This window comes from Delphinapterus leucas, chromosome 1 (genome assembly GCF_059928025.1).
Source record: "Delphinapterus leucas isolate spDelLeu-1000000601 "Yukka" chromosome 1, BTC_Dleu_Yukka2, whole genome shotgun sequence".
Lineage (NCBI taxonomy): Eukaryota > Metazoa > Chordata > Mammalia > Artiodactyla > Monodontidae > Delphinapterus > Delphinapterus leucas.
In genome coordinates this window covers 109,283,255-109,309,589 of record NC_143129.1, presented here as the reverse complement: position 1 = coordinate 109,309,589, position 26,335 = coordinate 109,283,255, and the positions used below count along the sequence as shown (strand labels likewise).

The following is a 26,335-nucleotide window of genomic DNA, read 5'->3' as shown; positions in this document are numbered from 1 at the left end:
TAATATTAGGCTGCTAGGGGTGTTGGGCAGTGCAAATTGCTAAGTCAAAGAAGTCAATCTGAAAAGGCTAAATACTGTATGATTTCACCCATATAACATTTTGGAAAAGGCAAAATGATGGAGACAGTAAGTAGACCAGTGGTTGCTAGAGGTTCAAAGAGAGAGAAGGAAGAATAAATAGGTAGAGCACAAGAGACTGTTTGGCCGTGCAACGCTTCTGTATGATACTGTAATGGTAGATACAAGTCATCATACATTTGTAAAAACCCACAGAACGTATTGTACAACACAAAGAGTGCATCCTAAAGTAAATAAGAACTTTGGTTAATAATATATCATGTATTAGCTTATGTATGACACTAACACAAGATGTGCATAGGGGAAACTGTGGAAAGGCATTGAGGGGGTGTACCTCTGCATTTTCTGATCAATTTTTCTGTAAGCCTAAGGCTGTTCCCCAAAATAAATCTATCAATTAAAAAAAATGAGATGCTCTGTGGTATTCTTCTATGACCACAATGCTATAATATCAAAACTGCTTGAGAAAATTTTGAGAGTATGTTTGTTTCAAGGTAATGTTTAGGCTCGTGTTCTTTAAAAAGATAAAACACAGTAAAAAGCACACAGATTTTAAGTGTACAGGTTGATAAACTTTTACTTATGTATATGCCCATGTAACTACCATCTGGATCAAGATACAGAATGCTTCCAACACCCCAGGAGGCTTCCTTGTATCCCTTCTTCTCTGAGTGATAACCCTACATTCCCTCAAAGGCAGCCACTACTCTGACATCTATCACCATAAAATAGTATTGCCTGTTCTCAGACTTAATATAAAGAAACATGTGGTATGTACTCATTTGTGTCTGGCCCCTGTTACTCGACATTATGTTTGTGAGATTCATCTATGTTGGCATGTATAGCAGTTGTTCACTCTTTTTCAGTGCCATGTTGTATTCCACTATGTGAACATATCAAAATTTAACTATCCATTATAATGTTAAAGGCTTTCTGGGTTGTCTCCAGCCTACTGCATATAAGGCTGCTAGAAACATTCTTAAATACTTTTTTTTGGTGAATATAAGCACTCATTTCTCTTGAATATAATTGCTGGGTCATTGTGTTAAGCTCTAGTAAATTGCCAAGCCATTTTCCAAAGTGCTGTAACATAAGCTCTTTAATTTTTGCAAGAAAACTTTTGCCTTACCTTCTGCCAGGTTGGTCGTTAAAGCAAATTAATGGTCCCTTAACGGATCATACTGATTAAATTCATTCCAGGTTCTTATTAGAAAATACAACATTGAATTTTCAGCTGTCCAATCACATTAGCGAAGACATGGAATGTAAACTGGTGGTAGAAGTAAACTGGTGGTAGAAGTGTAAATCGGTAAAAGCACTTTTGAATATGGCTTGGCAGTATTTACTAAAGTTGACCATCTATCTACATACCCTATACCTAAAATAATCACAGATTACAGTTTGCTTGGGACAAACTATTTTCATTCTCAAAAGTGGCCTGGTTTCAACGATAAATAATAAGTCACCCAGCAATTCCATTCTTAAGTATATGAACAATAGAAATAAGTATAATACATTAAAAAAATTTATAACAGGGTTCATAGCAATTTTATTCATAATAACCCCAAATGGAAATAACAGTAGAATGAGTAAATAAGTTATGGTATAGTCATATAATTGACACAATAGAGTAACAAAAATGAATGAACAATTACTGCTACATGGAACAACATAAATCTCACAGTACTGAGCAAAGGAAGCCAAACACAAAATAATTCATTCTGTATGATTTCATTAGTATAAGGTTAAAAACTAGGCAGTGAGTGGAAGAGTGACAAGGAGACTTTTGAAATGCTGGCAAGGTTCTAGTTCTTGACCTTGGTGGAAGGTTAAATGGGCACGTTCATTTTTGTGATAATTCATCAAGCTGGACACTTAGGATTTATGCATTTTTCTGTATATATCTTACACTTAAATTAAAATGTCTATTATTAAATAAAAGTCCAAGAACTAATTATTTTAACTGTTAGATTGAATCATATGATATTGCCATTTTTGTAAGTGAAAGTCAAGTATCAGCAATTTCATTTGGCTTAATTAACCTAATTTTTGGTTATTTTTGTATTATATGTATTCATGCAAACTGCCTCAAAATCTTTAGGGAACAAGGAGGGGTATAAATCTAAAAACAAACATTATCCACCATGCATATTAAGTTTCTTAGTTTCAATTATTTGTTTAGTTGTATCCCAAGACTAGGTGATCAATAAAGCCTCTCAAATATGCTTCCAAATTTATTTGTAGCTTGACCATTTTGATAATAAATTAGTTACATTCACCAGAACAAAACCCCCAAATAATCCTATAACAAAAAAATCAAAATTGCTTCTTTTATTTTTGAAAGTATATTTTTGTTTTCCAGTATTATTTTGATATTAATACTTTAAAATATTAGCATTTTTACAAACCATTTTTATAACTTTTATAACATTTTAAATAAATCAACAGGCATAAATATATTCACACATACCTTAATATTGTAGTGATTCACACACACATGTATATTTGACTTTTTATTATTATTACTATTATTATTATTATTGGCCGTGCTGCACAGGCATGACGGATCTTAGTTCCCTGACCAGGAATCCAACCCGCACCCCCTCTAGTAGAAGCATGCAGTCTTTACCACTGGGCCGCCAGGGAAGTCCCTGAGTTTATATTAATAGATATGTTTTTTCCAAATGATATGATTTAACACTGGAATTAAATATTTAAAATCAGTACTGTCTGGAAAAATATGGAATGGTTGGTTGCTGTACATACATTTTACCTCTTGTTAGCTCCTGATGATGGGGATTGTTTCTTAATCATTTTTGTATCCTAGAACTTAGCATTCTGACTTGACCAGAGTAGGCACCTAAGAATGTTGAAGAACTACACTGAAAAGACAGCAGGATTCTTGAAAAAACCCTGGGGTACTGATTATTCATCCTGTCCTTTTAAATGCTGAATGAGAATACTAATAAGCAGACAGATAAAAGTGCTAATATACAAAATCCAAATAATGTACTGTTTCTTACCTGATGTGGATTGCTTCATCATGTTATGCATTAAGAGACAGAGTAAAAAAAAGTAAAAACATGCAGAATTTATTTAAATAATACTTAAGACATTCTGATATACTCATTACAACTTAAAAAGTTAACAAAATCTTAACCTCTCACTATCAACAAAGAGTTTGGACTTAAGGATTTCTCTGCATGTATTAAGCAATGCTGACCCAAGAAAGCATTTAGTAATTAGAAAAGGAAAGTGATAAGCTAAGATATTATACAACTTATAAAGAATATAGCACAAAATGCACTATAGGTAATAAGAAAACAGGAAACTGTCATGTTCATAGTCTGATGAACGTAGGTTTTGACAGGAAACAGCAGAGTTTCTAACTGTATGACAGTAAAAGTACAAACACTAAAAAAGAGTATTAAAAACTATTACAGTTGTTTCACAGAAAAATTATATTAAAATTTTAAAGCAGGGAAAACCTGCAGGGGTGAATATTCTGAAGCCCCAAGGGACTTCATAATCATTAAGGATATAGAAGTATTTTCTGTAATTTTTCCTTAGTCTACTTCATTCACTAAACAACTAAAGGTTAAGATAGAAGTTTCTTTTGTAAAACAGAGAAGTGTGATAGTTTTAGAGACATACAGCTTTTAAATAAAACTTCTTAATAAATAACAGGAAAATCTGTCCTAAGAAAACTTGATCATTTGGGCTAGTGACCATGTAAACAGAGGACACAACATGTTCTCTATGTGTTTGCTTTCTTTCTGCACATTATAGAACAGTGGTAACTTGAAAAATGTTAGAGTTGATTTTATAGTTGATTTTAAAGAGACACAACAGGTTATTCTTCCTCCATTTTCAACATGTAGAGGTAACAGAATTAATAATGAACCCTTATATTTATATGATGCTTTACAGTTAAAACTGCTTCCATGTATATTATTTCAAGTTAAAAAATTTTCCCAGTGTGTATGCTTGGAGGTTGAATTGTGCAGGCAACTACTACTTTCTGAGATTCAGAAGAATAATAAGAAGGACTGCACTGAGTATTTTGAAAGACAATCAATCCACAACAAAGTGGAAAAAAGTCATCCACACACCAAAAAAACCCCTAACCAAATGAACTTTGATCGCTACTAGACAGGGTTTAAACCATTGAAGTGAGTCATGTGATACCAAGTGAACTGCAAAACAGTTGCAGTAAGTTTCCAAGACTGAGTCATATCAGATTATAAAAGCTCCTATTTGTACATTTGGGTTTGTATAATCAATCTTTGTAAAACACAGAGCTATAGCTCTTAAAGTTAAACGTAACATTTCTATAAGTGATGTATAACATATACATATATATATGGGCAGATGTACATAAAGTCCAATAACATAGATTTGTGTTTCTAAGTTATAAAGGCTTTACTCTTTTTTCCCAAAGTTTAATCAGTGATTTTGTTGGATTCCTTACAGAATAATTTTAATAGTTTTCCTTATTTTCAAAATTTAAAATAAATGTCAATGGAAATAATACACTACATTTATTCTCAATTATACACACAACAAAGATTAAAACTAGCGATAACGTGCCCGCCTGGGTAGCTCAGCTGGTGCTGGGGACGGAGGTCGGCTCCCACCCTCTGTCCGCGAGCTCGGGCACAGCGGGCAGCCCGCCCGGCCTCCCACGGGCTGAGGGGGCGACACTCCCAGCTTTAGGTCCAGAAGAGAGTGGCATTCAGAACACAAGTCACTCGTTCAGAAAACAGAGCCAGTATAGACCAAGTCCTAAGTGTGACAGGGAATGACCTAGGAAACTTTGGGTTTTTGAAGTCAATTCTTAATGTTCTATATTGTTAATATCCTGAAAATTTGTTAAATGTTGAAAGCCTTATTACTATTTTCAGATCCTTTCAATAAACAGGCTTGTTTAAAAACAAAAACACCCAAAAAACTAGCGATAAACATAGACAACAGCCAAAATTCAGTAATTACCTACAGTAATTAAAAATCAGATTAAGTTTAAAAATTCAAGAATTTTATTGAAATAATGTAAAACAGACAATGCTGAAAATGTATTTGGTTTTAATATATGTAAATCATTTTTTAAAAACTGATAAAACACTTAAAATTAAAAAAATATATAGATTCTATGTTAAATGTATAAAATGCAATAGTTAAAACTTACATTATTAGAAGCAAAGAAAAAAAATACATACCCACATTAATAAGTGAAAAAGGAGAAAAGTAAGGTTTGGAACTGAAGAAATTTATACTGTGCATTTGTTACCAGAGAAGGAGAGAGGGGGAAGGAATAAGAGTCATTTACAAAGAACTCTTAATCTTTCTGTAGCACATACTTAGATTTATCCAGTACACTTGGGCAAACAAAATGAAACTGCCATTGCCCTCTTCCTGGCAGCTGACACATCTTGATAAAATTGAAACCATTAACATTATTTAGAAGGTACTCTAATGTCAATGGTGATGAGGTTAGGAATATATGAGGTTCTATGTAAATTTATGACCAATTACAGGAAATAAATCACTTCACACTTGTTTCACTCTGAACTTTTAAAGCTACATCAAAGTACCACGTACATTTCATATGATTTAACCTTTAGCTGGAGCACTGAAAAAAATTCAAACCTGTAGCAAAACATCCTCATAAAAACGAAGCATTTCTTTTCTATCTGGATTGAATTCTTAAGAGGAATTATTCTTCTCTAAAGCTAAATCATGGGTTTTATCAGTCCATCCAATCAACCAAATTTTGAATCATTTATCTGATAAGGGATTAGTGTCTAGAATATATAAAGAATTCTTACAACTCAATTATAAAAAGACTACCCAATTTGAACTGGGCAAAGGGTCTGAGTAGATATTTCTCTAAAGAAGATATAAATGGCCAATAAACATAGGGAAAGACGCTCAATATCATAAACCATCAGGAGAATACAAATCAAAACCAAAATGATATGACATTTACACTTACTAGGATAGCTATAAAAAAAAAGAGAGAATAACAAGTATTGGCAAAGATGTGAAGAAACTAGAACCCTCATAAACAGCCAGCGGGAATATACAATGGTACAGCTTCTTTGGAAAACAGTATGGCAGTTCCTCAAATGGTTAAGCATAGAGTTACCACATGACCCAGCAATTTCATTACTAAGTATACATTCAAGACAAATGAAAATATGCTCACAAAGAAACCTGTACATAAATGCTTGCAGCAGCATTATTTATAATAGCCCCAAAGTGGGAACAACCCAAATGTCCATCAACTGATGCATAGATAAATAAATTATGGTATATCCATATGAAGGAATATTATTAGGCAATAAGAAGGAATGAAGTACTGATACATGCTACTATTTACATGGATGAACTTTGAAAACATTATGCTAAGTACCAGAAACCAGTCACAGATGACCACATATTGTATAATTCCATTAAATGAAATGTCCAGAATAGGGAAATCAATAGAGACAGAAAGTAGATTACTGTTTGCCTAGAGCTGGGGGACGGGAACTTGGGGGAAATGAGGAGTGACTGCTAATAGGAATGTGATTAATTTTTGAGTGACAAAAATGTTCTGAAATTTATTGTGGTGATGACTGCACAACTCTGTGAATATATAAAAAACTACTGGATTGCACATTTTAAATGGGTGAACTGTACTGTATGTGAATTAAAGCTCAATAAAGCTGTTATATATATATATAAATATATTAAATATCTACATCTATATCTATATTTACATATATATCAGATAGCCATTTTGTGGATATGTTTTCAATGGAGATATTGCCAGACTGAAAAGAAATAATTTTCTATTTAGGAAATGCAGAAATTTTAATTGATTTAAAAAATTCACCAACAATATTAACCTTTAACATCTAGTTTTTTTCTCAACAGAAAAAGAAATGATGGCTACCTTCTACAGTCTCATTTTAAACAGGCGGAAAATATTTGCAATAAAATGTTTAATCCTTTAGACTGAAGTTAAAGGAGATGAATGCATTTATAGTATTTACTTTCTTCAGAAACTAAAACTCCTGATGGAAAAATAATTTTAAATATATACTCTCTCTCTCTCTCTCTCTCTCTCTCTATATATATATATATATATGGCCACACACCCACACTATTTTATCACTGAACACAAAATAAGCTTTCAAACAGACAAGGTTAGTATTCCTTTCTTCCTCATTCGGAGGTGCTCACAGGCTGCTTAGTTAAGATTGGGTACTTGCAAACCACATGATCTCACGAATGCTATCTTATCATATCACAGGTTCCTCACACTGACCACAACAACTTAAATCAGACAGGCAGGAAAGGAGCACTGAGTCTTTGACAAGTATTATTGGTATGACATTTTCAGCTGTTCAGCCTGTGGGGAGTGAAAATCTGATTATCTCACGTCCAACTGCATCTGTGAGATATGGTCCATGAAAAGCACATGATTTACTGCACTAAAGACTTCCAACCACAATGTAAAGTTTTTAGTTTTTGTAAATCAGAGAGAGTTAGCTATTCATCTTTTGTCGATTTTCCTTTAATCGACACAGTAAATTTATGGAGCACATTTTCAAATGTTCCTAGTTTGAAAAACTGTCAATACTGTTACTGCTTCTTTTTTTTTTTTTTTGCGGTACGCGGGCCTCTCACTATTGTGGCCTCTCCCGTTGCAGAGCGCAGGCTCCAGACGCGCAGGCTCAGTGGCCATGGCTCATGGGCCCAGCCGCTACGCGGCACGTGGGATCTTCCCGGACCGGGGCACGAACCCGTGTCCCCTGCATTGGCAGGCTGACTCTCAACCACTGTGCCACCAGGGAAGCCCTGTTACTGTTTCTTTTAAAAACCGGCATTTTAAAATTGAATTACGTGATGCAAAAAAAAAAAAAAGTTTTTAAAAATGACTGACTATATTTCAAAATCTTAGTGTAGTTGAAGAAACTGGACTAATACTTAAGAATAGAGCACTAAAAAACAAGTGTGAAGTACTGGATAGCTTGGTGAATAATAGCACAAGAATACCTAAATTAGATTGAAAAGATTCAAATTGGCTCTGAAATGCATCATTTGAACCAAGGCCTTAAAAGGAAAATAACTCATAACATAATCAAGGAAGAAGATTGTATTTTATGGATTTCCTCTTGTTTGATTAAGAAAGCTTTACCCTCAGCCATCAGATCAATCTCTACAAATGATTTTTTCACTACCACACACTAAAAACAGACTGATCAGGGGAAGGCTCTCTCTGGTTTCAGAGGTGTCCCTCTTTACTGATTTCCCTCCTACTTTTTTAGCTGTTCCTTCCTTACTTGCTCTCTACTTGCCTCCAAACCTTTGCATATGATGGCTTCTCTACCTGAAATATCCTTCTACTTTCCTTTTCCTGGTTATCTTCTATTCTTCCTTCAATACAGAGTTTAGGCAGCCCCACGCCCAGAGGCTTCCTCACGTTTCTGGGCCGTGGTACCATACGGTTCTACCACAGCACTGCCCATACTGACTGGCTCTCCCTACCAGTCTGAATTCCTAACAATTGGTACTATGACTTTTCTACACCTAGCACAGGACTGGGATGGAAAGGACTTTAAAGATCATTTAGTATAACTGTTTTGGGATGTAGAAACTGAGGGAAAGCCTGAGGCATGCCTGGGAGCTAAAAGATGTCCAAATGTTCACTGAATGAATGTATGAAGTAAACTGGCATCCTAAGGTCACACAGTTAATCAGTGGCAGAACTAGGCCTACAATCCAGGATGACAGTTTCTCAACCACCTGCAGTAAGATGGAGAGCAAAGACACAAAATTCAGAAACAAAACTAAACTTATCAAATGAAAAAACCCAAAGAACAACAAACAAAATCCGGAAATGCTATTAAGAACCTGATAAATTGCATGGGTATTTATTTTCCCCCTCTTCTCTATTTTATGAATGTGTTTAGCAGTAGTGACATGATAGTGAAGGAGAAAGTAAGAGGTGAAGAGTAGGGATAATCAGCTTTCAAATAAATGAAGGAAATTTAAAAACTGAATACTGAAGTCTTGAAACCTGAGTGTGTGAGTAAATTCACTGGATTTCAAAATCATAGCTCATTTTGGTTGCCCCATATCAGGTTGAATGAAATCTTCAAGCGCACCTTATTAGTATCATTCTAAATGTCAACAAGTAATACTGTAGTCATGCTAAAACCTTATTGGTATCATACATATGATTGAAATGGCTTTAGGCATTTATATCTTATTTTCCTCATGTCTTAGATCTATTAGATCATTTCTATTAGATCTTAGATACTATTAGATGGCCTCTTCGTGGGAAGGCTGAAAGCAAGTCTCTTCCACCCCTATTGAATTAAATCTGTTTAAGAACTGCTGTAAGTAACTACAAAAACTGTCACTCCAGGCTTTATAGTTAGCTCCATTTCCTTTAAAAAAATGCTTATTATCATCTACCTTTATTTCTCATAACCCAAGTGGTATTTGACATGCAGTTTCCCTTGAAGTGGTTTCTTGTGAGGTATGTTTCCAATCTAATAGGCATAAGAGTAATTGTTGGGACCATTTATTAAGCAATTTACAGATCAGTACAGTTGTCCCTCAGTGTCCAAGGGAGATTGGTTCCAGGACCCTGTGGATACCAAAATCCACAGATGCTCAAGTCCCTCATAGAAAATGGTGTAGTATTTGCATATAACCTGTGCACATTCTCCTGTATAATTTAAGTAATCTCTAAATTAGTTATAATACCTAATACAATGTAAATGCTATGTAAATAGTTGCATGTGTGACAAATTCAAGTTTTGCTTTTTGAAACTTTCTGGAATATTTCTTTTTCGAATATTTTCAATCTGAGGTTGGCGGGATCCGCGGATATGGAACCCGAGGATGGTGAGGGCCGACTATACTAATAAACACTGTTTCACTACCTTACATTTGAAAATCCAGCTATACTCATTTGATGTAAAGTACTATTAGGGCCAGAAAACGCAAAAATGCTCAAAGACTAATGGGTTTGTAAAGAAAAAAAAAGATACTGAAGCTAGTCTTAAAGAGCTCCCACTGGTCAAATTCAGGACAATCTGAACACCATGAGAACTAACTGAATCCATCAGTTTATGGTACTGCATCAGGACTTTTGAAAGACTCTAAGAAATGTAAGGCTGAATAAGACAACTTTTGCCATCAAGGAATGCACAGCTTAGCTTGCCCTGGAGGATCAAGGACAGTATAACAGCCACTAATTAAAATAAATGAAATTAAGTGCTGTGTTTGCCCCCATTTCTGAACTATCAAGTATTATCAGTACCAACCACATAGTCTTTATCAAATTAACTGTTCTGCTTCTTCCCATCAGACTGTAAATTCCTTGAGAGTAAGACTACACTGTATTTCCTATAGTGTCTGGCACAATATCAGAAAAAATTCCACCTGACACAGCTTAATATCCAAGTCTGACTGTACACTTCTAACGGGTTCTGTTCCTTGGCCAGTGTGATATTATCTCTTGAGGATATTTACTTGGTCCTTAATTCAGATCTAAAACCCTAGTTCTAGATTGCTTCTGTATTCTCTAAATTGGCTGCTCACCCAGAGTTTATCCTAGAAATCTCATTACAAACCCTTCTAGAGGCATGTCCTACTTCAGTCAATATTCCTGAGTCTTCTTTCCTTGGTATCTCATCTTTTCTACATTCTAATTTCTTTTCCTGCCTTGTTTTCCTTTTTTCTTTAATTTATATTGGAGTATAGTTGATTTACAATGTTGTGTTAGTTTCAGGTGTACAGCAAATTGTTTTATATTTTTAATTTTTCTTTCCTAAGTGATTTCATTATCTCACCCTCTCCTACCAGACCTTTTTTTTCATATTCTCATGATTCAACTCCAATTCCTTAATGAAATTACCATCATTAGAAACACATTTTTCATTGACAAATTAAAAAATCTCTTTTTACCTACAGAAGGAACAGGATACACAGATGCATGTAATTAGGTAGAAAACACTCTTTTTATGAATGTAACATAAAACTAGAAAATGGTCTAAAAGTCTTGAATAAAAGTAAGGTATCCTGTGTGGGATTATTATAGATTTCTTTATATGAATGTGGTACTTCTTTTTGGAGGCAAAGAATGAATGGAAAGACATATATCCCTGGAGATTAAAAGAAAAATTAATCTAGAAACAATTGCTGGAAGTTTGGTCACCAGTTAAATATCAAACTCATATATATATATATATATATATATATATATATATATATATATATTTTTCCTATATATGTATCTCTGAAAATCATATATATATGATTTTCAGATTACTTTCCATTATAGGTTATTACAAGATAGAGTATAGTTCCCTGTGCTATACAGTAGATCCCTGTTGTTACCTAGTGTATATATAGTAATGTGTATATGTTAATTCCAAACTCCTAATTTCTCTCCCCCTTTCCCCTTTGGTAACCGTAAGTTTGTTTTCTATGTCTGTGAGTCTATTTCTGTTTTGTAAGTAAGTTCATTTGTATCATTTTTTAAGATTCCACATATAAGTGATATCATATATTTGTCTTTCTCTAAACAACAGACTCTTGAAACAATGTATTGAATAGCTAAGCTAATTTCCGTCCTTGAGTAAGCTTGTATTTCTTAAATAATATGTATATATAAAATTGGGTTGACTATTTTTACCTGGTTTCTAGGAATGTCAGATTTGGCTAAAAAATCTCAGTTGCCTCTGTTTTCAGAAAATCATCTAATATTTAAAAGCTAAGATTTTAGTGGTAACCACTGGAAACTGAAGCAGAATCTGAAGAGTCAAGTCCCCAGTCTCAGATCAAATAAAAGTTCAGATCCTGAAGCTGAAGGAAAAGTAAAGAATACTAAGTGAGAGTAGATTTCTACTATCTAGACACTGGGTTCTCATCTGAGAGAGGTAGTTAATTTTAATTCAATTAAACATCTATGAAACTCCTACTCTATCTACCATGAGACAGCTAAATTGGTCGGCAGGACTGGTAGGGCAGTGGGATGTAGTAAATCAGAGGCCAGAGCTCCCGGGCAGTAGTTCCGTCTCTGCCACCAAAGAGCTGTGCAACTTTGGGTAAGTCCCTTTAAGTCTTGGGCCCTCAGCTTCCTCATTTACCAAGTGAAAAACTAGATAAACTTTAAGAACATGCCTGGTTTAAAAAAAACATAAATCTGAAATCTCAGCTTTAAGTCTTTTACATAGTGATATTATTCCAGACATAAAATATTGTACAGTAATTTTTTTAATCTTATGACTTCAAATAAGATAAGCTGCTTACCGAAGATAAAATGGAACATATAAGAGAAACAGGAGTAATAACACTCATTTAAATAAGTCATTAAGAATCAATTTTTTTATCAGTAAATGGAGGTTGTAAGATTAAAAACCAGTGCTAAACGTTTCATTCAAGGGCCTTAAACCAATTTTCATAGGAGTACAATTATAATCTCTCATTATCTACATAGGACCTTTTTTGGGGGCAGCAGAGAAAAAGAATTTACTTGCACTGAGGCTTGTGTGAGCTCCTGCATGGTACTTCACATTGTTCTAACTAGAGAAAGAACAAGTTGAAGAAAATAATTTCTTTTATTAAGAAGCTTCTACACTGAGAAACCTAGCACTTTTCACTGTAAAAACATACATGAAGGCTTAAAATTCCACATTTTGAAAAATTTCTTAAACAATAACCTTAAAATTAAAATTCAATTATCAGGGCTTCCCTGGTGGCACAGTGGTTAAGAATCCGCCTGCCAATGCAGGGGACACAGGTTCAAGCTCTGGTCCGGGAAGATCCCACATGCCGCGGAGCAACTAAGCCTGTGCGCCACAAGTACTGAGCCTGCGTTCTAGAGCCCACGAGCCACAACTACTGAGCCCGTGTGCCACAACTACTGAAGCCCACGTGCCTAGAGCCCATGCTCCTTAACAAGAGAAGCCACCACAATGAGAAGCCCGTGCACTGCAATGAACAGTAGCCCTTGTTCGCCACAACTAGAGAAAGCCCGCACGCAGCAACAAAGACCCAGTGCAGCCAAAAATAAATTAAAAAGTAGTTGTATTTCTAAAAAAGATAATTCAATTATCAACAGCCATCAGTACAAACAGAAAACACTATTTTTGATTCTTATTTCTGCCTCCAGATACAGATTGTTGTTATCAAAGCTGTTTGTAAGAATGTAAACTCTATTCTAGGTTACCACTCTGTAAACTAGGTAATATACTCAGAGCTTTGCAAGATTTAAAAGGAAACAAACGCTGGTAGAAACAGTAGCATAGAATAAGCATCCAGTTAAGAAAACAAAACCAAAATCATTCAGTTGGACAAAAAGAGGAAAAAATAGCTGCCAATACCTACAGAGCCAAATGACTAAGTTCTTTTCTACCTTTATTCTGGTTTTAATGCCTAGATGAAAATCAATGTTTATTGTGTCTTTAAAAAGCTTCTTCTTCTTCTTTTTTTTTTTTAAATTCAAGTTCAAGTGCTTTTATTAACTATTTTTAAACTGAAAAATACAGGGAAGAAAAAAAGACTCAAACAGTACCAAAGGGTCATCTGTCATTTGACTCTTAAAGATCCTTATTTCAAAAATTCTAGTTTGATAACAAAATGAGTATACATATTAAACATATTAAGAATGTTTAGAACATTAAAAATACAGTTTGGTAGATATTTAATTAAATCCATAGCTCAGGTATACATAAACAGAGTTATCAGAATTTAAAAACTTAAATATTACATGTATAAATATTTCCTAAGCCAAACTGCAGTAAGGGCTTTGTTTAGATTTCTTTTTATTTACTCAAACTCCTAATTTCATACTTGGCTAGAAGAAAAAAAGAAGATTCTAGTGACATACGACGACTTAACTTAAAAAACCTGCCTCCCCCACAAAGGAGACAGGAAGACAGAAGACCTTTTGGAAACCAGCACAATGTCTATCCTTCGAGAGAAAGTTGGTTCCACTTACCCGGATTGTACGTTGTTTAGAGCATCCTGTAATAGTTCTTTCCTTTTTTTTTTTGTCCTGAAATAGCTAACAGTTCTCTAATTTCTTCAAGAAGGAGGTGTTAGTAACCGTTCAGTGATAGACCATAGATCGATCCTTCTCAAGTTCTTTCATAAATCATCCACCGTTTTCTGATAAATGGTGAAAAATGATGACGAAACCTCTTTACATAAATTCATTCTTCAGATGGATCAGGGAAGTTTAAAAATTTAATTTAAACAACTATGCTGAAATGCTTCTTTCTTGAAAGTCTCCTTTTGGGGGGTTCCTATATCTTCACACTTCCCAGTTCCCCTCCTATCCCACTGGTGGTTTTAGTCTCCTTTGCTGGCTCTCTTGACCTTAAAGGTCAGGAGCCCACAAACTTGCTCCTGGATCTCCTTCTCTTTATCTACGAATGCCATTTATATGCCAATGACTAGTAAACCTATTTTTCACCCTGACCTCTTTTTTAGAAACTCATACTCACATACCCATTGTCTACCTGCTATTTTCATTTTAATGTTTAACAGGAATCTCAATCTTAACATAAACAAAACAAAGCTTTGGATCTTCTACCCTTCCCTAACCTCAGTAAGTGGCACCAACCATTCACTCAACTATGAAGCCAAAAATCTCTGGAGTCACTGACTGCACTCTCATGTCCCTCATACAATCCATCTGCAAATTCTCTGCCTCTAAAACATATCTCTAATACATGCACGTTGCTAAGGTTTCCACTTCTGCCATCCTTCTAAGTCACCTTTGCTCTTACCTTGACTATTTTAACAGCCTCCTAATGAGCTTCCCTATTTCCATTCTTACTTTCCTACAATCAATTCACCATATAGCAGGCAGGGCAAATCAAATCACATCACTCTTTGCTTAAGACCATTACCACTCAACCAAGAATAAAACTCAAATGATTTATTCTGGCTTACAAAACACCGTATATGATTTGACTCTGTCTTCCTCTCTAATCCTACCTCATACCATTTTTTCCCGCCCTGTGCTATACTCCAGCCACATTAGTATGGTTTCTCAAAAAGTCCACTTCATTTTTGTCTAGGGTCTTTGTGCTAGGTGCTTCTTCTGCCAGGCATGATCTTTCCACTGCTTTTCACACATCAGGAAGCTTCTTAGCATTCCTATCACAACTTATATGTTACGTTATCAGCAAAGTTTTTCACAATCATTTCTTCATTAAAAACGTTTTCATGGAGTAACTACCACATGCCAATATTGTTCTGGATGCTGGGGGGAAGGTACCCAATCTTATTAGTAATTAGGGAAATACACATTAAAACCATAATAATCCTCTTCACAGTCAGTGACTAAAATTAGATAAAGACTGACAATCCTACATGCTGATGAGGATGCAGAACAATAGAAACTATCTTTACTGCTCATGGGAGTATAAATAACAGCAATGTTCTTAAAAGGCCAAAATGGAAGTAATTCAAATATTCACGAACAGAATAGATAAGCTGTGGTATATTTATACAAAGAAAAGTTACACAGCAATGAGAATGAATAACCTATAGATAACATTTAAAAATAACATGGTTAAACTGCACAAACAACTTTGAGCAAAAGAAGACACCAAAGAATATATACCGTAAGAAGCCATTTATATAAAATTCAAAAACTTAAAACTATTGTATTAGAAGCTGATATTGTGGTTATTTTTGAGGAGGAGGGAGTAAGGAGAGGTTGTGACAGAATATGAATGGAGTTCTGGGGTCTATTTCTTGGACCGGATGGTGGTTACATGGGTGTGATTACTGTGATAATTTACTGAGCAACAAACTTGTCACCTGGGCACTTTTCTGTAAGTTTTACTTCTATAGAAAAGTTTTAAAACAGTTTGTGTTCTTTAGACTGTTCAGTTTTTATGATTATGAACCCATACTATTACAGAATGTTAAGGATAATAGCTGATGGACTCATACTAGAAGGTCTTCCTTATGAAAAGAGCCATGAAGAAACTGTTGTTTGGTCTTAGTATCAGGAATAGGTGTGACTTTGGACAAGTTATTTAGCCTTGGTGAGCCTATAATATGGGAATAATAATTTTCACAGGATAACTGTGAAGATTAAAATAATTATCCAAAAGATCTATACCTGGTTTAGCAACAACCACATAGAAAGCTTAATAAAAATGGGGAATATTTGCTTTACATTGAAAAGCTACTAAGTGAATAGAACTAGAATTACTTTTGTGAGACTTTATGGATATAAAGCACATTAAAAATATTTTATTAAGATGTAAAAATTGAGCAAAGCTGTATAATGGGGAAATATTTTGTAGTATAAGTGAACTACCTTCAGTCTGGAATAAATTTACCTATTCCTAGAGCATCCACTGGAACACATCACCATCAAGAACAAGTGAAAACATAAAATGTGTATTCCAAAAACATTTTCAAATCAGCTGTTTAGCGTGCATTTTCATGTGAAACAATACCGTCAATGGTATCAAGGCTTCAAGGAACCCAGAGGAGCTTAGTCAACTGATAATTTGGGTGAACCATATGATTATACTTCTCAATATGTCAATACATAAATGAGTTCTGAGTATATTTCCTTTGGCTTCTAAATGAGATTAACTTTCTACCTCCTTCTATCTCCCTTTCCTGGCATTTAGAAAATATTCTTTGTCTTTAGTGGTCAGCAGCTGCAAGAAGACAGATCAGCATTGAAAAAGTAGATGGCTTATTCATTTCTGGAATCTACATTTTTGTTTTATGGCTCCGAATGAAATGTTCCTGATGTCCAATCTGCCTGAAAAAATTTCATTTTTCAAAACCCAGCCCAGATGCTGTTGCCATCTTATCCCTGTATGTTTCAAAGGAGGCTATATAGCATATGGTAGTTAAGTGCATGGATGGGCTTAAAGTTATATAGTCTAACATTCTACCTCTATCACTGACTAGTGTATGACCATGGGGAGTTATTTAATACCCCAGAACCTCAGTTTTATGACAAGTAAAGCATGAATAATAATGACGCTACCTATTTCAGAGGACTGTTGTGAAGATTAAAAGAAATAAAGGAAGTATAATACTTAGTACAGTGTCTGACACAGAGCAGCTGTTGAATGAATGGTAGCTACTATAATGCTATACTTTTCATTATGTATTACAATTTGTTTATTTGTACGCCTATATCCTTTGTTAGACTGTGAGCCCCTTGAGGCTATGGATTGTGTTTCAATCTTCTTTCTCTTCAGTTCTAAACCCAGTGCCTAGTACAGAGTAGGTGCTGTGAGGATAGATGGGTGAAAGGGCAGGAGGTGGGAAGATGGGATAACGAAAGCACTTAAATTGGGACCTTGGGTCTTTTCTATGTCTCCCATGAGGACAGAATGTAGGGTTAAGGGGAGGATTTAACCACAGCTCCTGCCAGGTCTGGGGCAGCAAGAGTTTCCACAGTGGCTTCTGTGAAGCTCTTGGCAGGGTAAAAGGCTTCAAATTAAAAGATTGCTATGGTAGGTAGGTAATATTAGGAGCAAAATTAGGTGGTGAGGGTAGGAATCGCAGGAGTTGGGAGTCATAGAAATCACATGGATGGATGACAGTAAGGTGCAGAAAGTGAAGATAAATCTCTATTTGCAATGTTAACAGAGAGAGCCCTTGTGGCTAGGTCAACTGCAGAATTTACTTACTGGATATATGCAGATTCATGTGTCAAGGAGGACAACACAGTTAAAATATTGTCATTAATTGACATTCTTAGGATTTTAAACATCGATGACATGTTTTCTAATCTAATGTCTCTGTAAGCAGTGCAGAAAAGAACAGGCCAAACTGGATTAGATCCTGGCTCAACCATTTATTATTTGCATCATATTGGGAAAAGTTACTTAATCACTGTGAGTCTGTTTCCACATCCATTCAACTGAGGATACCACCATCACATGGGATTATTATGAAGATTAGTAGTAATAAATATGAAGTATCTGACACAATGCTTGGCTGACAGACCAATGAATAGTATCTATTACTGTTATTTTATAGATTAACAATATATTCAGCCATTCATAAAAAATAACCTGCTTAATCCTCTTTACTATTCCATACAGCTAACTATGCTAAGTGGTCATAGCTGTTATAACATGTACAACATTGCTGTATCTTCAGGAAGATGAATCTACAAAGTTTGTCTCACTATTTCCTTCAATATTTAGAGAAGTACAAAGATCAGCTAACAAAGTGACTATTAACAGTCACATGCTCAAATACAACATTAACACTTAAAAGTCAATTCTTATGTTGAAAGCCAAAGATTCTGGCAAATTTTAGCATACAGACAAAAGTTAAGTTGGAGCAATTAGATTGACTTCAGTTATCTTTTTTTTTTACCACTGTGAAGTGCTATACACAAGAATGAAAAAAACACTAAAGAAGTGACAACTTATTTAAACTTCTCAAGAACCTGGTCCAAAAAAGAGTAATTTTTATAGTAAGTTGACTACAACCATTTATCTCAGTTTAAACGTTCACTTGTTTTCACTTATCCTTTCTTTAGTTATAAAACTTTGAACAGGTGCATATATTAAAATCTGCTCAGAAAACATAATGAAAAGAAGTCTCCAACTGGAGACCTATAGTGGTTTCACATTATCTATAATAGTAAACTTAATCTCTTCTAGCTTTGAAGTTTCACCATAAGCTGGCTCTATTCAGTCTAACCTTATTTCCACAACGCAGTCACGTTAATTCTTTTTTTAAATTTATTTATTTATTTATTTATTTATTTTTGGCTGTGTTGGGTCTTCGTTGCAGCATGCGGGCTTTCTCTAGTTGTGGCATGTAAGCGGGGGCTACTCTTTGTTGCGGCGCGCAGGTTTCTCACTGCGGTGGCTTCTCTTGTTGAGGAGCATGGGCTCTAGGAGCGTGGGCTTCAGTAGTTTGGCACGCGAGCTCAGTAGTTGTGGCTCATGGGCTCTAGAGTGCAGGCTCAGCAGCTGTGGCGCACAGGCTTAGCTGCTCCGTGGCATACGGGCTTTTCCCGGACCAGGGCTCGAACCCGTGTCCCCTGTGTTGGCAGGTGGATTCTTAACCACTGAGCCACCAGGGAAGCCTAGTCGCATTAATTCTTAATCAAATCTGGCCTCCTCTAAACTCCCAACCCCATACCCACTCTCACCTCTGTGTGCTTGTGTGGTCCCCAGCTGTACTCATTCTCCTCTCTACTATGCTTTCTAACTGGGACTTGGTTAAGCCCAGGACTCTGGCCTATTCTGAATCACCTAATTAGCATCTTATCACAAACTGTTCTAGTTTTTAGTTTGCACAATCTAGCTCTCTATTTTAACAGAAGAAACTTCTACCTGTTAAGTAATTTTCTTTTCATGTTTGCATAAGATAAAAGATTGCTTTCACAAGCCACAGAAAAAACCCTACCTACATTAAAGTTAAACCTCATAACTATTATATTTTCTGCCATTCCTGATGAGGAGAATATCATTATTTATTTATTTATTTATTTTTTGCAGTACGCGGGCCTCTAACTGTTGTGGCCTCTCCCACTGTGGAACACAGGCTCCAGACGCGCAGGCTCAGCGGCCATGGCTCATGGGCCCAGCCGCTCCGCGGCATGTGGGATCTTCCCAGACCGGGGCACGAACCCGTGTCCCCTGCATCGGCAGGCGGACTCTCAACCACTGTGCCACCAGGGATGCCCGAGAATATCATTATTTTTAGCTAAGGTACATTCCTTATCACTAGATGTCAAAATTATAAATGGGAGACTGCTTTATTTTAGTCATAATTTCGTCTTGGAAAATCTTTGAACATAAGGAATAATTCTTAGGGTTCTCAAAAGAATAAGGTTTTCTAGAACATGCTTATTTGTAACTTGTTCTTTCATTCATGCTACCAGATCAGAACAGATTATAAAAAATGCACACAAATAGGTAAAGATTATACATGATCCTGAATCCCTCAAATGTTATCAGAGCTGAAAATCAATATTTATAGGCATGACCTCCCAAATTTCAGGACAAATTAAATTAAACCACATCTAAGATTTATCATTTTTGTTAATGTTTTGTTTTTTCATTCAGATTTTACTTAGATTGACTGCCTCCAGGAGGTATTACCCAAAACACTTAGACTTTCACTGAAGAGTGTAATACCAGGAAAGGGTAATATCCAAACTTTTTCCTTTGAGGTTTAAATTAATTTAGTGAAGAAAATGAGTTTCTTTCTTAACAAATGAGGTTTATGTTACCCATTCAAATCTCATCACTGTGAATAAACATTATTATATAAATAATTCAAGGTAAGAAACACACTTTTCCATTCATGTTTAGCCAGATATTTATCATTAAAAAAAAAAAAAGGAAACTGACCTAGAGCCACATTAATAAAAAGTGTCTCTCTAATCAAAACACATTATTTTAAATAATTTAAATTACCTAGTATAGTATCTAGTAAAACTATCTGAAAATTTCATGAGCTGAATCTCACAGATTCAAGGCAGTGCCAGTTTAAAAAGTATTCAGATACTAAGAAATCTGTTAACTGATATTAGGCAAGTATCCTTTTTTGCAATCTCGGTAATACCGCTTGGGAAAAAGAAGAGTAAAAAAAACTTCCCTCTATCCACAACGGTAAATACCACAAATCTACTATAGAAGTAAAAAGAAAATTTTCGTTTAATTTAAGTAACTTTGACACCTAGACAAACTACCTTTTCAGATCACAATAAAAAAGTGAAATATTTGCCATACAAATATTAATTGATCATTTCAGATCATGATTAAAAAGGTTTAAGGAAAATAAATCCTCAATATTGGAACAGAAAAATTCATGTTAAAAAGAAGGTAATCTTCCAAAATATTATTATTAATCATAATCAAAGATTCACAGAAAATATTTACCATGAAAGAGTCAGTCATAAGCAATAATAAAGTGTTGTGTCAATACAGAGGAAGGAAGAAAGAAATATGTGAAGATCAAAATTTATCACTTACCTCATGATTCAGCTCTGCTATCTGATCTTTCAGTTCCCTAATGTACTGGTTAGAATCAGACTTGTTAAGCTGTCCTTGAAGCTTTCCTTCTTCTTTCTGTTTTGTGACAATACAACAAAGCAAAATCAAGAGACAATTTTCACAGCACACACTCGAACATTTGAAGATACAGGACAGCATAAGGGCATATCCTTTAATTGGCTATATTCTGAACAAATCTATTCTCAAACTATTTCTGTACAATAATTAATAGTAAGCTATATTGAATATTTCTAAATAGTGCTTATTATATTAATACAATTTATAAAATGTACCTTTTGAGAGACTCTTAGAAATCAATAATCAAATGGGTCTACTAGTGAAAAAAATTACCCTAGAATTCAGAAGCCATTTATCCAGTTATTTTGAGGGCAAATGCTTTTCTATCCGTTCTATAAGAGATTCAATGCTTAGCTGAGAAGGTTGTAAGCCTCCTACAGCTACACTACGAACCTGCTTTTGCTGGGGAACAGAGAAGGAAATAAAACAGGTTCTCCAAACCACTCTTAAAAGGGGAGAACAGCTCTGAATCTCTTCTGTTTAATTAGTTCAGGAATGTGATTAAAAGGTGCTCCAATCCTAATAACTAGTTCTAGAATCATGCTGGGATCATTTTCCAGGGAAGTAGACTAGGAAGGGGAGGAGCTGCCTTTTTCTTATACCACCTGAAAACAAATGTACTTTGAAGGTAAAGAACTTATTAAAGAGTGAAATCAGGATTGTTTCTGTTATCTCCAGATTATTTGTTTAGGAAGTTGATGCTTAAAATGTTAAGAAGCTCTGATGCAGAGACATCTACTGAAACTACTCATGCCAGAAAAGTACCAATTCACTTTCAATAGTCATCACTCAGTTTCCTTCCATGGAGACAACCACTGTTGACAGTTTTTTTAGTGTAGTCTTTCCATGGTATTTTCTACATATATAATCAAACACACATGTATACCCACATATTTTTACTCATATTATCGACACTATACAAGCTGTTCTACACTTGCTATTATCTCTCAAGAATACAACTTGAAGATCATTCAATATCAGTATACATAGAGCAGAAAGATAATACATTTTGATTTGGAAGAGCTCTGAAGTTCCTGTAAAAGTTATCTTAGTGGTATCTAAATATTTATAGGTGTTTTAAAAGGTGCCTTAGGTTCTGTACAATTACCTGGTAATGGGTTGTAGTGAAGAGCATTTTCCAATGTGGAAAATGTTTCTTTCCACTCACAGTAAGAAGGGACCTTGGACATTATCCGGTTTGGACCTCTGACTGCAGCCAAATCCAGCCTCTACTTTTCTTCTACACACCTTCCCCTAACATCCTTGGCAGAAAGAAGAACTAGACAGAGCTGCTCCGGCAACAGAATGCCTCTGCAGAGTCAGGGCACCATGCCAACAGGATTGCTCTTCTGTGTTAAACTATCTTTGCCACCTTGATTTCATTCTTATGTACCCTTAGCGTGTTCTGCAAATCCTTTCATCAAGTTACTCCTATACATACCTTTTTTATTTTATTTTTTTCTTTTGGCAACCTGCCTTAAAAACCTTTTACTGGAATTTGGCCTGCTAAAGCAGTTTGATGTAACCAATGTTTGTATAGATGTAAAAGAAAAACTACTGTTTCTACAGGCTTTAAAACTTTTCTTATACATTTAAACACATGAATATCACATATAATCATCTAAGCAAAGAACTAACTTAACAATTACTATATTCCAAATATGCAGGGCTTCTTAAATATATACAAGAGACACCTTATGGTTTTCAGCCACATTCCCATATATATTTTTTTGCGGGGGTGGTTCGCGGGCCTCTCACTGCTGTGGCCTCTCCCGTTGCGAAGCACAGCCTCCGGACGCGCAGGCTCAGCGGCCATGGCTCACGGGCCCAGCCGCTCCGCGGCATGTGGGATCTTCCCGGACCGGGGCACAAGCCCGTGTCCCCTGCATCGGCAGGCAGACTCTCAACCACTGCGCCACCAGGGAAGCCCCACATTCCCATATTTAAGAAAAAAATTTTTTTGAAGATTTAGTTAGAAGTATTAGTATGATGGCCAGAGAAATGATAGCAGAACCAATAGAACAGCAGGGATACCAAGTCAGGATCCTAATCAAACCATCTCTGAAGCCTTCCTTACCTGTTTTTTCAGGTATATGAACCAATAAAGTCTCTTTATTATTTAAACCAGTTCGAATATGGATTTGTCCCTTGCAACCAAAAAAAAAATAAAAGCTAACATATCTCGAGCACTTATTAGACCTTCACAATTGAGGTTCCCCACAGGAATTAAGCCCTAATGCCTAAAGCATCATTGTATGTAATGATTTAACTTACCCCCTATGCATCTAAAATCGTACTAGCTATGTACCATCTTTAGAAGAATCGAGAAAATAGTTACTCAGTTTTCTGTAGGACTTAATTCTCTTGTGGAGCTGTGGTGGAGAAAGACTGGGGCTTACAATGAGCTAGGAATTGTTCTAAGCCCTTTATATGTAATCATCACAACAACCCTGTGTAATAGGTATTATTTTTATTCATATTTCCTAGATAAGGAAACTTAAATGAAAGACTGAGTGAATTGACTGCGTAAGAGTCACAGCAACAGTTGACACGTTTTTCACCTTAAATTTACTGCACTATGAGAAATAATGAGAAATAATGAAACATGAACATGAGAAATAATGAAACAGAAGAGAATATATGGAAATCTATGCAAAGGATCACACAAATTAGCTTTCTTGGATTTGTTACAAAAATTTTTATGTATTTATTTCAGCCTCTGCTGATTTAAACGGTAATTGCAATATCAAAAGAATTAAAGATAAAATGCTATAGCAGGGACTTCCCTGATGGCGCAGTGGTTAAGAATCCGCCTGCCAATGCAGGGAACATAGGTTTGATCCCTGGTCTGGGAAGATCCCACATGCCACGAAGCAACTAAGCCAGGACGCCACAACTACTGCGCCTGCGCTCTAGGGCCCACGTGCCGCAACTACTGAGCCCGCGTGCTGCCATTACTGAAGCCTGCGCACCTAGAGCCCATGCTCTGCAACAAGAGAAGCCTGCCCACCGCAAGGAAGAGTAGCCCCCGCTGCCCACAACTAGAGAAAGCCTGCGTGCAGCAACAAAGACCCAATGCAGCCAAAAAAATAAAAAAAACTATAGCAACTTGCATTTATGGCCCTAAGCTAATGACCCATATTATCAATTTACAGTTGTCCAATACCACTTACATGTACTTACACCTGCATCTTACTTTTAATCACTCCACTTTTTAAACGAAATATTTCAAAGGCACAGAATAAGAACAAAAGAGTATTATAATAAAGACTAATGAACCCACCACCCAAATTCAGCCTGTTTCATAACCATCTCATTCTAAGATTTTCCTTGGCTCTAGACTTCCTCCACCTTAGTCCTGTATATCTCAAAGATGGCAAAGATGATGTTAAGCAGAAGGGATTAAGTAGTAGTGCATGAGAGAAGGAATAATGTAGGAAAAAAATTTTTGGAGGAAGAATAGTCATTGACGTAAATAAATGAAGCCTTTATTCTTATAGAAAGTACTTTCTAAATCCCATGTGTGACATGAGAAATGGCAGCAGAAATTTAGTAAGTAAATATACTTCCAAAGCAGGGTAATTTGATAAGAATTACTCATTTTAACATGTGTTCAGCTGTCCTTTTTGATGGCTTTAAATTTTAGTCTAATTTTACTATCATGTCATACTAATTCCCTTGAAATGGTTGATTAAATGGAAAGTGCAATCCACTACTAGGGAGAAATCCTTCTGAATGAAATAAGCTAAATGTTTATGGTTTGGAATCAGACTTGGAGAAAGGTGATTTTAAATCAGGTCCCCAATAAAGGCAAAGGTCTTGAGGATTTTGAACACTGCATAGCAATATCATCATGTGGGATAACATAAAATTTTCAGGGCAAATAAAATGACAAAGCCCAAGGTAAGCTCTAATATTGTAGGAAAGAAGCTCAAGAACGCAGAAATGCTTTAGGTCTGAATGGCTGTAGAATGACCAGTAACAATAATTAATACCATTTCTTCCCTACAGGAAAACTTGCATGAAAAAAATGCTTGGCAAGATAGAAATCATTAAATCTGTTTTACAGAAAGCGATCAAGGGACTTCCCTGGTGGTGCAGTGGTTAAGAATCCGGCTGCCAATGCAGGGCACACAGGTTCCTTCCCTGATCCGGGAAGATCCCACATGCGGCGGAGCAACTAAGCCTGTGAGCCACAACTACTGAGCCTGCGCTCTAGAGCCCGTGAGGCACAACTACTGAGCCCGCGTGCCACAACTAATGAAGCCCACACACCTAGAGCCTGTGTTGCGCAACAAGAGAAGCCTCCACGAGGAGCCCACACACCACAACGAAGAGTAGCCCCCGTTCGTCACAACTAGAGATAGCCCATGCGCAGCAACGAAGATCCAACGCAGCCAAAAATAAATAAATAAAATAAATTAAAAAAAAAATTTTTTTTTAAGCTATCAAGTGACTCCAAAGATTTGTTTCTTCCAAAGGTGGTTCTTTGTAGGGTTTGGCTAAAAAGTTTGTTATAGCAGTTTGATTTCTTTGGAGGAAAGGTAGTGTTTAGTGAAAAACGGCAGTTAAGAAATTTTACAATAAAAAATGGAATGCTTTTAGCTTAAAAAAAAGACTCCTGAAAGATATTTGTGAAAATCAAAGAAGCCCTCTTAGATTTTATGACTAAAAAATGGTGTTCTTTGAATTTCTATTAACTGCAGAAAAAAAGCAGAATTTCAAAGAGAAACACTTTATATGTTTGATCAAATCTAATTGCATGTAGTTGTTCTTTTTAGATTTAAATACAAAGGTTACTATTGGGTTTTTTTTTTTTTTGCAAAATTTTTCCAAACAGAAAGATTCTGATGCCCATCAAACCACTGTTTCTGTGGACAGACAGACAGATACCCCAATAAACAAACCACTGTTTCTGTGGACAGATACCCCAATAAACAACCTATAAGGCACACTGGCTAAACTGAAGAAAGAGGAAGAGTGATTAAGCAACTCCAGGCTCTAGCAGTGACCCCAGAAAAAGACAATTACCATCCTGGCACACTTGTCACACATTAGTAGCACACCAGTGTGACAGACACAACAGCTGGAAAGCTCTGCTTGGGGCATTTTGATTCAATAGTCTGCTTTAAGGGAATATAGCTGATATTTCA

At 35.7% G+C, this 26,335-nt stretch overlaps 1 protein-coding gene across 2 annotated transcripts in view; it reads right to left on the bottom strand.

Moving 5' to 3' along the window:
* Positions 1-26,335, bottom strand: part of EVI5 (ecotropic viral integration site 5) — a 205,719-nt gene that overhangs the window by 10,043 nt on the left and 169,341 nt on the right. For both annotated transcript variants that reach the window (XM_022553275.2, XM_022553278.2), the window contains one exon: positions 21,084-21,179. In XM_022553275.2, coding sequence (XP_022408983.1) covers positions 21,084-21,179 — 96 coding nt within the window. The remainder of the gene's footprint in view (positions 1-21,083; positions 21,180-26,335) is intronic.